The sequence below is a fragment of the Parasteatoda tepidariorum genome, chromosome 8 (assembly GCF_043381705.1).
Source record: "Parasteatoda tepidariorum isolate YZ-2023 chromosome 8, CAS_Ptep_4.0, whole genome shotgun sequence".
NCBI lineage: Eukaryota > Metazoa > Arthropoda > Arachnida > Araneae > Theridiidae > Parasteatoda > Parasteatoda tepidariorum.
Genome location: NC_092211.1, coordinates 67,547,388 through 67,560,208, shown reverse-complemented (window position 1 = coordinate 67,560,208; position 12,821 = coordinate 67,547,388). Strand labels below are relative to the sequence as shown.

General features: G+C 30.7%; 1 protein-coding gene across 1 annotated transcript in view; it reads right to left on the bottom strand.

The window, feature by feature from the left end:
* The window catches only part of LOC107443610 (uncharacterized), a 217,288-nt gene extending 204,720 nt beyond the window's left edge, over window positions 1–12,568 (bottom strand). The window contains exons 1-2 of the mRNA XM_016057535.3: window positions 12,184–12,568; window positions 950–1,000 (exon numbers count right to left, since the gene is read on the bottom strand). Coding sequence (XP_015913021.2) covers window positions 950–1,000; window positions 12,184–12,198 — 66 coding nt within the window. The 5' untranslated portion in view covers window positions 12,199–12,568. The remainder of the gene's footprint in view (window positions 1–949; window positions 1,001–12,183) is intronic.
* Between the last annotated feature and the right edge of the window lie 253 nt (window positions 12,569–12,821).

Here is a 12,821-nt window from a genome sequence, read left to right as displayed (position 1 = left end):
GAAAAAAGATTAATTGAGAAAAATATTTTGATTTTTTGGCACTCATTTAACTATACAACATTGATATACTTTGCATTGTCATTAAATTTTGAAAAAAATCAGCGGATAGGGATACTAATTTCACTCCTTGACTGTTTTAGCAGCGAAAGATGATTTCATATGCATTTGGCTGCAAACGTTCGACAACAATCTCTTTTGCCAGCATATTAAAACGCCAAGCTAAGATGCGAACAGTCAACATCTCAGACAAGAGAAAGCCTTCGCACGGGTTACTATAAACGATCTTTTAGAAATCTTTAGTTTCAGAAACCGATCTTTTAGTATTCCCGGCGTCAGACTACTAAATTGAGTCTGACAACGAAATAAATTGTGCGAAAGCCTTCTTTCCTTGAGGAGATGTTGGAACAGTTCAAATGAGAAATGCAATGCATAAATCTTTTTTTTTCTTTCAACATACAAAATAACGTATAAACTTCAATGCTATTGCTCAAATTGCTTAAAAATGTCACTTAAGAGTCTTTATCCTTTCAACTCTTTAATTATGAGGATTAAAAAAATAACCCAATATGCAAAAAGTGGTGTTATTCTTATTTCTAAACCATAATAAAAATTAATGAATTATTATTTCTGCTAGTTAAAAAAAAACATAATTTTAGATTAATCTCTTCAGATCTGGTATGGCATGCCTAAAGCACAACACAGAAATTGTTTTTAAGTGATTGCCAAATTTTGAAATACTTATACATATACCACTTTTTAATTTTTCCAGGTTGTGGGTACAGTGTACTTGGGAAGATATCCTAATGAGTACCTTGGGTCATAAAAGGTTAGAATAAAGATGCAAAAATTAATAATTTATATTGAAATATTTTACATTCATATTGTGAGTTGAAGATAAGTAATTTTCCTTGAGAAAATAATAAATAAAAAAAAAGAGTTTAACACTTACCACAGTGATGATGAAAATGTGTGCGTTTATCAGCATATTTCGAATTATTACCTAAAAATAAAAAGATAAGTTACATTTTTTTAAAAATAGTAAAAGCTTTTAGATCAAACTTATAGTCCTTTAATATAATTTCTATTAATTTTTATCGCTAAAAACGTATCCGAACACATTCGTAGTAAATCTATCAAGCTCAATTTGGTGTATTGTTCACAATTTCCTAAATAAGTGTTGGCTGTTTTTGAATTGTTAAGTAACAGATAACCTGTGAAAGACATAAATGTACACAATCCACCTATAAGATCCGTGTACTGATCTCGGTTTTCCTGTTAGTCTTTTTGAGAAAATATTTGTTCATAGTTGCCAACCCGGAAGAACTGTAGCTCTCAACCAACTATTTTTAAGCGGTACTGAAATTACAATTAAGGTTAACATGTTTCTTTTTTGTCAGCACTTGAAATGATACCCCCATGATCTTTATAAATACTAAATTGACATTAACTTTATCAAACTGCATAAGTTAATGATCGATTTTAAAATTGATGAAATACGACGCATTTTTATCTTTAAAAAAAATTATTTATTCCTTGAATGCATAAGTATTTTCTGCGATTTTTAACATTTTCTGAACTTTTAATTTCTTTTTAATGTCTAGATATTGTGTGGTTTTCCGCCAAATAAGAAAGAGTGGATTTGATTTTTTCCCCGTAATTTTGACGTTAAAATTATTTTATAAGCAACGGAATCAGTAGATATCTGAAATAGTTGAGTTTTGTTAAAATGCAGAATTTAGTCTCTGTTAAAAAGGAATGTGAAAAAAAAATATGGAAAAATTACGTTTTCATTGTCCATATGTATGGACGTTATGCTGGAATTTTAACATTAAGGCTGTATTTCAAAGGCTCTGTCGTAATATGAAATTAAATTATGCTTTTTCGCGAATAATATGCTATTTTTTATTACGGATGTGAATTTGCAGAACTATCTAAAGCCAGCAATAATTACGACGACTACGCTTTTTTTTTTTTTTTTTTNTTTTTTTTTTTTTTTTTTTTTTTTTTTTTTTTTTTTTTGACAATGGCGCAAAACGTGAATGTGGAAAAAAGCCTAAGTTTCGTGAAAATGAAAAGCGTTTGTGGTCTAATTTTTTAATATTTAAAAACTTGCGCCAATGCTGCATTACCTGGGCTCGTGAAAATTTGCAAAAACTGAGAATAATGCATTGATTTTAATAATTTTCTGTGAAAAAATGTCGCCTAATTGGTGATTTTTAAAGAAGTTAAATAACTTTTAAAATATTTAAATTATTTGTCCGTTCTAAAGCCCAAATAATTCTTCACGACAAGATTATATATATATTTTAAAATCATCGCATTGCTTCAAGTGTAAGGCACTAAAACTATGGCTTTTTTTATTTTCCTTGGTGACAGAGCTTTAAAAAACAGCTTATTACTTCTTCACAATTTTTTGATGTACAGAGCGCCAAGTCGTATAAGAAGTTGCATATTTAAAAGCTCGATTTCTAGGGAACTATTCCATTGATTTCGTTCGAATTTTGTATTTTGTCATGTAAAATTACGTATTTTAAAATGTGGTCAAACTATTGGGACCATATTTTCCAGATTGCAGCTGCTCCCTATACTTTGGGAGACAGAAATCCGAATCCGTTGAATTAAAGATACATGAATGCTCAGAGAAAACAAGTTTTTGTGTCTAATTCCGTATCTTAAAATATCGTGTGTACTAATTAATTAGCATATTTGAGTCCTAGCATAAGTATGAGTCCTATAACGTAAAGATCCAATCATTAGATAAAAAATTATGCACTGTTGTCCGTTTTTTTTTTGGCGCATTGTGCATATTACTTCACTATAAAATATTTTAAAGACTAATGTTTCCAATTTTAAGGATTTAACAAACATTACAGCCTTAAAGACTAAAAATAGAAAAGAATTTTTTGAATACAAAGAGGTAAATTCCTACATAATTGCCGAAAATCATGAGGAATATTAAACAAATTTTGAACGTTGTTAAATCTATGATGGCAAAACTGTAACAAGTTGTTGTGAATTGTTAATTTTTATAAAAAAATAAATAAACTCTTGTTCATTTATTTTTTTATTTATAAATACCACTCTACACGTTATCGCTTTCAGTAAAAAGTTTATAAAAAAAAATACTCCATAAATAGTTCAAGTTCTTCAACCCCTAATTCAAAATGGAATTGCATCGTAAATAGTGTAAACAAATACAATATACTTCAATGATTATAGTTAGTGTTTGTTTAAAGAAGTCACTGGCCTTTTACGATAGAGGAAATCGCCTAGGCTTTTTCGACCTTGAAACAATTATGTTTCTTGTTGGTGTTATTCTTAGTATTGTCTTATGGTGTGAATATGATGATTTTCAAAGATTACACTTTTGATATCCGCATTGGATATCTATAGCCGATCGCGTAACTCCCTTAACCGTAGCGGAACTTTTTTTGTTACGGTTATGAATAACACACGATTAAATGATCGAAAACAGTTACCACGGAATGCTGAATGAATTGCTTCTTAAATATTATAATTTTTTTCTTCTTTTTTGTAACTTCTGTAAGAGTGAAATGAAAACTTCTTGAATTTAAAAGTTAAGAAAATAAATTTCCAAGGGATTATTATCAATTTGAATATACTATTAGAAAGAAAGCAAAGAATTTTAAAAAAAGATTAAAAAAACGTACGGACATGAAATATCTATAGTGGTAAACAATTCATTACCATACTCAGTTTTCTCATTAATACAGAATCTTCTGTATTGGCTGTCCTTAATATATATTATTAGAATCGCAATCAAATAAAAAGTCGACAAAAAATTCACAAACATACACATTCACAAAAAACTCGCATTTCCCGTAATCACATTCATAAACTAACAAAAAAATCACATTAAACATCACAAATAAAAATAGAAATGATGAATAAAAAACGTTATCTATATATCTAGCTATCACTTAAACTCCCCCCGATTTAAAATATGCTTGCTGCTGTGGAAACAAGACGAAAACCATTTCTAATGATGTAGAATTTAAGAAAAGACCTAACAATCCGTGCCTAAACCGAAGTTAAACCGTAGTAACTGCCGTACGGTACTAAATACTAACTGCCAAAACACGAGTCTGGTGGCTAGGGGAGTTCTCAAGATAGCCGAATAGTATATAATCCCGCCTTACTTGATAATGATATCTCACGAATCAGTATCAAGAAAAATGGGATTAAAAATATTAAATGTGAGGTACAAATCCATAAGGCATTGTCTTGGGTTATAAATACTATACAGATATCTATGGTTACCATAGGTTTATGATGTCTTGCCTGTATAAATGCCATGCAAATCTGTGTGGTTACCATAGACCTATGGTATCCTGTCATACAAACTTCTATGATTGCCATAGGCTTATGGCGTTGTGCCATATAAATGCCATACAGATCTCTATGGTTACCATAGGCGTATGGTATCTTGCCATTCAAATTTCTATGGTACCATAGGTTGTCATAGATTACTATAGGTTTCTCTGTGGCAAATTTTCCTAATTTTGCACACAATTTTGTTTGTCTTAGGAATCTATTTCATGACTCCTATTTAACTGTGATTTGAATCTATTTAACTCTATTTAATGGGATCATGACTCCTATTTAAAAAAAAATTTCTTAAATATTTATTAAGAATGGTAAATTCGGATCACCTTGCATACATTAAGCCGTGAGAAGTTTTTACAGTTTTCCTTTTCAACGCAAAGGCGAGTTTGTTTATTGGTACATATTTATTTGCTACTCCATTTTATTCAAGATCATTCGTCTACTTAGTTGGATTCGAAACTATGAGGGTATTGAGGTGAATGCATATGAACGTATACGGTCATTGAAGATGGTAAGTTTACAAATTTAAAGTATTTGATTGTTGTTGTTTTCGTGTCCATGGATCTTAAGATCACATCAAAGGTCTGGACTATAAAGTATTTGATTCTTATTAGAAATTAGATTTTATTATAATTAATTATAAAAGACGTACTAAAATAATATTTGTGGGTAAAATGCATCGATAATAATAATGTATAAGGTGTATAAGTTTTTCATGTTAATCTATAAAAACATGACTGAATTAGAATTTAAACTTTACGAACTTAATACTGGAGAAAAAGTCCCTGTTGCAGACGCCATAATGCAATATGTCTTAGTAATTTTGCTATGCGTTGAACAATAAGATCTTAGGGGGGCCACAATCGTGGTGATTCGGGTCACTGTGACTGGTTCGGTGACGATTAGGAGTCATCACTGATTCACTGATGACGAGCTCGTCTCCGAAGTGGTGTTTCGTGAAAATGAAAANTCTAATAGAGTTTTATTTTAATTAACAGAAAATTACTTTTGTGGGGGTCGATGGAGATTTCGAAAAATTATATAGGGGTCGATGATCAAAAAAGTTTGGCGACCTCTGAGTTAGATGAAGAAATGAGATGCCCGTTTTGCCGGCAGGTACTTTGGTCTACATCCTATCCAGTCCAGTCCAGTCTATGTTGGGGTACCTTTTCATAGATGAAGGTTGACATGGCCGATATCTACTCTCCCCACAAGTATACACATTCATAAAAAATTCACAATTCCCATAATCACTTACATAAACTAACAAAAAATTCACATTAAAAATCACAAATAAAAATAGAAACGAGGAATAAAAAACGTTATCTATGTGTCTAGCTATCACTAAAACTCCTCCCGACTTAAAATCTGAAGTTGCGTGCTGGTGTGGAAACAAGATAATCAAAGCTTAACCCCGTCCCGTCCCCCGCAGGAGGGCATCCGGGGAATGGAAACAAGATGAAAACCATTTCCAATGAGGTAGAATTTAAGAAAAGACATAGCAATCCGTGCCTACCAATGTAAAATCGTACTAACTGCAGTTCTCAAGATAGCAGGATAGTATATAATCCCGCCTTACTTGATGATGATATCTCACGAATCAGTATCGAGAAAAATGGGATTAAAAATATTAAAACCATTTTGTTTGTCTCGGGAATCTATTTCATGACTCCTATTCAGCTGAGATTTTTTTTTTTAATATTTATAAAGAGTGGTGAATACGGAACACCTTACATACACTAAGCCGTGAGAAGTTTTCACAGTTTTCCTTTTTAACGTAAAAGTGAGTTTGTTTATTGGTACATATTTATTTGCTCTGCTATTTTATTCAAGATTCAAGCGGAGATGGATGCAGACCACCTTCGTCTTTGCCCGGCACTGGGGGATATCTCTTTGTGTGACTGTTACTGGCGCGCAAGAGACTTATTGGGTTCATAGACTTCTCTTGCCACGTTTGTTTTTGTTTTGTGTTTGTTTCTTTTGCTGTCCCCCCCCCCCTTTGTCTTGTGGTGAGTGGTCTTTTACAACCTTGGCCATAGGAAACAAAAAAAAATTTTTATTCAAGATCCTTCGTCTACTAAGTTGGATTCAAAACTATGAGGGTGTTGACGCGAATGTATATGAACGTATACTACCTCAAGTATACGTTCATTGAAGATGGTAAGTTTACAAATTTAAAGTATTTGACTCTTATTAGAAATTAGATTTTATTATAATTAATTATAAAGAGACATACTAAAATAATCTTTGTGGTCAAAATGCATAGATAATAATAATGTATAAGGTGTATAAATTTTTTATGTTGATCTATAAAACATGAACTGAATGAGAATTTAAACTTTACTAACTTAACACTGGCGAAAAAGTCCCTGTTGTAGACTCTATAATGCTCTCTTCATTCGTTTCAATAATCTTCATTCTTAGTAATTTGGCTGTGTTGAACAATAATATCTTAGGGTGATCGCAATCGAGGTGATTCGGGTCACTGTGACTGTCTCGGTGACGACTAGGAGTCACCACTGATGACGAGCTCGTCACCGAAGTAGGAGGATCGGTGAAGGATTTGGATATTCAGCAAGTTTAAAATATCTGGCAAGGCACTGGTTATTTTCCTTATTCCGCCATCATACACTATTAGCGTTTAGCAATCTAAAGTTTGTTTACTTCTGTAGCTTTCTTATGCTTATTGCCTTTTTCGTTCCTCATTTAATTTGATTTCTGATCTTGGAATTTTCAAAAATTGGCTTTTGTGAAAATAAAGTTCCCGAATGAGGAATGATGATTGAACATTACAGAAGTGAGTCTTATTTTATTATTATTAATTTCATAAGTTACAACAATATCATATGATAAGTTGTAATAACTTCAGTTTTCGAAAAAAAATTGCCAGTTGAAATAAAATCTCTGAACTAGCTGTTAAAACGCAAGAGTCTTCGTTATCCATTTAAACTTTGCGAAAACAAATAACTAAAAACGCCTTCACACTAGCAGTGATGGAGCTATAGATAGTTTATAATTGGACAAGGCGCTTATGATGTCATATTCGACGGTGAACCGGAACTTGTTTCTTTTTACCCGTAAATCACTCAGTACGTCACAGTAAAGCAGACAGTGACTGGAATCATCGTGATTACGTCACCTCGATTGGGGTTGCCCTTACAAATTTGCTGCAACCATATTATGGTGCAAAAGTGAACCATTTCATCGATATATTTAAAGTTAATTACAATAATACAATTTGAACAGAAACATTATCTTATCTTACACTATCCTAAGATCGCTGCTAATTTGCACCGTATTATGGTTCAAAGTACAGACCCTATAGCTCTTTGAGGAACCGATTTTTCTGATTGTACATATAAAAAAAATTTAGCGTTGAGGGACAAGTCACAGTTTCGGATCTAACAACCACGAACAATCATTTTAGAAATAATAGCAAGTCTGGTGTTCAATGCTCTGTAATTTTACTCTAGATCATCAAAATTATGGCAGCTTCATCAGATCTTCTTAATTCCTCAACCGTGCGTTAAAACATTCCAATCTTAGAAGAACATCCCACGAAAGTGAATATCGCCCACAACGATTGGCGAGTGACCTTTCAACACCCACTTAGAGCGACGACCTCAGGGCTCTTATAACAACTTTCCCTTATAGAAGAGTGGACTTACTCGTAACCGTTAGCACTATTTTGCAATATTTCATCATTATACGTCCACGCATTTGATTGTTTGACAATTCATTCAAGGTCCGAATCGATTGACCAAAACACGGAAGAATGTTTTCAAGCAATGCTTTTGACACGTGAAGCTTTATTCGACTTTAAGATGTTGTTTACTTTTAAACCTCAAGATTAACTCCTGTTCTGGTTTATTTGTTTGACATATTCTTACCGAATTAATTTCGATGAGCTGAAAATTAAAATAACCCTGTTTTAAAAAAAGATACATTTCTATTTAAATATACGTTGAAACCTCCCGTTACGAACAGTACTACAAAGCGGACGTCTCTGATTACGGACATAACTTTTAATTCCCAGTGAATCTTCTATGAATAAACCATTAAATTTCTCCTCAAAAATGAAAAAAAAAGCAAAACAAGCACCGCACACAACAAACCAAAACAAAATGGAGAAAAAAATTATTCGAATTAAGGAAAAGAGAATGTTTGATCATGTTATTTTCCAAACAATGTTAAAATATATTAATTTTTTTTTTCAAATCTTTCAAAGATATTATAAATGAAATTCTTCAAAAAGAGCCGAAAAAGCAAACTTTGAAATTTAATCGAAGTCAGTTTGAAATTTAAAATAGAAAGTCATGATTTCCTTTTCACACCTGACATAAAAATAGGTTCCTACAAAAAAATTTAATATTACTGGGAATACTTTGCTCTTTTCCATCTGAAAATTTGAAGAAAAGAAAAACGCTAAAAAAAAGGATGAAAATAAACTATTTAATTACGCATAAACAAATTTAAAATTTAAGCACGTAGTGCTAATTTTCTGATATAAGAGCTAATGATTATAAAACATCATAATTCTCCTTTTAATAATTTTTGCTACACTGAGTAATAAACACCCCCCCCCCTCAAAAAAAAAATTGGCATAAAGTAACTCAAATAATAATGTTCGTATCAACATTTTCATGACAAAATGTACAAAATTTTCTCGAAAAATATGATGAGCAAAATTTTATATTCGTTCATCATATAACACATGGATCAATAAGTCCCGAGACTAACAATGAAAACAAAAAATTTTTTGCAAAATTTTTTTTATTCGTCAACATAATCACCTTTTAGGGTGATACAATCGTTCCAACGCTTTTCCAATTTTTCAATACCATGTTTATAAAAAAAATTATCTTTCGCTTCAAAATAAGCTTCAGTTTCAGCGATGACCTCCTCATTTGAGCCAAATCTTTTTCCCTGGAGCACTTTTTTAAGATCAGCAAAGAGCCAGTAGTCACTGGGGGCTAAATCTGGCGAGNAAACAAATTTAAAATTTGAACGTGTAGTGCTAATTTTCTGATATAAGATCTGATGTTCATATCAGTAACATTTTCATAACAAAATGTACAAAATTTTCTCGAAAAACATGATGAGCAAAATTTTAGATTCATTCATCCTATAGCTTTTACTTCTTTAGAATAAAAAGGGAGCGCAAACAAAATTTTCTGAAACTGTTGATGATTATGGCGGCAGGAACTTTTTTCAACATAAAGATAGACTTCCAACAACATAGCTGCAAACTTTTCATAGTGGTAGAGATTTAAAATTAAATTGGGAATCATTAAGAGAGCAATTTAAAATATTCACCAACAGTATAAATCCTTATTCAATAGTTATCAGGTCTTTCACAAATCTATTTCAATATTTCTATCTAATAGTAATCAAAATCATTTTGAAAAATGTATTAAATTACGATTTAAATTTCGAAGCTCCAATTTCGCTACCATTAGGATATGTATATAAATATTGACTCTTCCTGGGAAAATACAGAAGAGTTGGCAGCTAAGACAGAAGAGTTGGCAGAATCTATATACTACATTTAAAGGATCGTGATGATCATGATAATTTAAAAGTGAATACAGATTTTACTTTTAAATGATCGTGACTTATACAGATTGTATGACTCAAGATATAGAAATAAATGAGGAGTAATTTTTCTACTTAGCGAGAATTGCAGTTTAAATAAGGAAAAAATTTTCTCTCTCTTGTTTTTTAATTTTTAAAAATTTCAATATAGATGCTAAGATTTATATTTGCGCAATATCAAATCACTTTCGCTCTCTTATTGACGTTATTTATTTATTTACTTTTAATTCTTTTTTTTTTCGCTTTTGACACTAACTTAAGCGCGAGCCTATAAAATAAAAATCTCGAGAGAGAAAAAATAATTTTTCTACAACGATCGATAGTCTATAGTCAATCAATGATCAATATTTAAATCAAAAAGAGTAAGAAAAATATCACTGTAAAAGCAGTTAAAGTTTCAATAACTCTCGAACAAATTGCAATTTTGAAAAAAGCTCATTTCAAACAAAATGGGTTGTTGTTGTTTTTTACTCAGTAGCTGCATTTTAGCGGGTACTGCAGATCGATTCGCATGGTATTTTTTACTATATGTTTTACCGTTAATAATTCTTGAACTAATCATATAATGAGAAGTTTTTAATTTCGTCTTACTTTTTCTGCACTCTTAATTTCAATTCAGTCTTCTTTTTACTTAGCAAACCAAAATGTAAAGTGAAGAAAAATTTTCGAAAAAAGCACCTAATTACATTAACTTTCGAATAAATTAGAGTTTCAAAAAACAAAATCGTATTAAATTCATAAATAAATATAGTCGTTCCAGCATGCCAGGTTTTAATTCCATGTGCATTTCAACGATTGTGATCAACTTAACTCAAAACATTTTTTTATCTTGCTATAAGTATTTTAATCCTCATTTTATCATGCTACGATTATAAATATTTAAAAAATTAGCGCTTATTTAATACAATATTTATAACTTATTTTTTAAATCATTCATAACTTGTCGCACTCATAAAATTAAAAAAACACCCCAATTTGATTCCGTTTTTTTTATTTATTTTTTTTTTTATTCTTAAACTGCATGAATGAAATTTTTGCTGCATAAATGATTTTTGAAAAAAAATTTTTTTTTCAAAATGGCAGTGTTCTGAAATAATTGATTTCAAAAAATGATATAAAATAAGTTACTTTCGCGACAATAATAATTTGCGTAAATGACAATAATAAATTTCGTAAATTACTCAAAATCAGTCAACTCAATTACAAAAATCGCTGCATACTACAAAAACTATATTTAAAAACTAGAAGTTAACTAAAATGTATTGATAGGAGTGTGCAAATCCATAAATCAAGTGAGCGCACAAGTCCACTTTCTCATTCATGTCACAACGCGTTTATTGCAGCTTAATAAGTTGCAATAACTATTTATATTGAAAGTACTATTAATTCTTTTTCTTACATAATTTATGCAAATTATTTCATTAAATAGTTAAAATGATAGAAGTTTACTAAAATGTTTTGATAGGAGTGTGCAAATCCAGAAGTCAAGTGAGTACACAAGCTCATGCATGTTACAACGCGTCCTGCAAAAGCATTTTGAATATGCTATTGAAGCATATTCAACATTCAATATTTTGGTACTATAATTTCAAATCGATAAAAAATTTTAAAATTCTATATATTTTTTCAATTTTTGAAAATTTAAATGTGTTATTCTCCCCTTAATATCAAAACAGAACTTGTAACTTACTCGCTTTTTCTCCATAACTTATATCAAACAGTTAATTTAATTTCTACAAATAAATTTAATATTTTGGTACAATAATCTTAAAAAAAATAAACAATCGAATAATGCAATTTTTTTCTTCTTTCAATTTTTGAAAATTGCACGTTAATGTTCTTTCTTAATATCAAAAACAGAACTTGTAACTTACCCACTTTTTCTCCATAACTTACAGCAAACAGTTAATCCAATGTTTGCGAATCAATGTAATATTTTGGTACAATAATCTTAAAAATATTAGCAACTGAAAAATGCAATAATTTTTTTTTCTTCAATTTTTGAGAATTGCAATGTCTTGTTCTCCTTTAATATCAAAAACAGAACTTGTAACTTACTAACATTTTCTCCATAACTTACATCAAACGGTTGATCCAATTTTTGAAAATCAATTTAATATTTTGGTGCAATAATCTTAAAAAAATAAACAACCGAAAAATGCAATAATTTTTTTCTTTCAATTTTTAAAAATTGCACTGTATTGTACTCTTTTAATATCAAAAACAGAACTTCTAACTTACTCGTTTTTTCTCCATAACTTACATAAAACAGTTTATCAATTTTTTTCAAATCACAATCGTTTTCAGAACAAATTACTTATAATAAGAAACGTAAAACTTTCAACTCCTAAACTATTCCAAACACAACATTTAAAAACACGTGACCTTAAAAACAAACTTAGCGAACGTTAACTTTTTTTTACTTCCTCTCAAAAACTCTGGAGCTTCTTTGCTTTCCCTTTCATGAAGGTCCGGCTAACTCTCGATTCCCTCGCTCTATCGAACAGGTGGTTGTTGACAAGAAAGGTAACTTTAGAGAGGTGGGCGTTCGTTCTATCAGCAGGCTTTGGCCGCTCGGTCAGAAATCAGGTTCCGGAATTTCGATCTTGTAAATGATGATCCTTTTACGGTGGCAAGACCGTTACTAATTTAATCTACGAACCGCACGAAGAAAAGTTCTATTATCGTAGTTGTTCCAAGTTCAATATCGCGAGACAAACAATTCTGGGAAAGTTCTTTTGGTACTATTAAAGATGGTCATGATAGAAGCTCTAATGATAAATGCAAATTTAATGAAATCTAGATGATAGTCATAATTTATATTAAACTAAGTGATAAAATTGTGGGTAAAAAATACGTTTAGGATTAAATTATTTGCA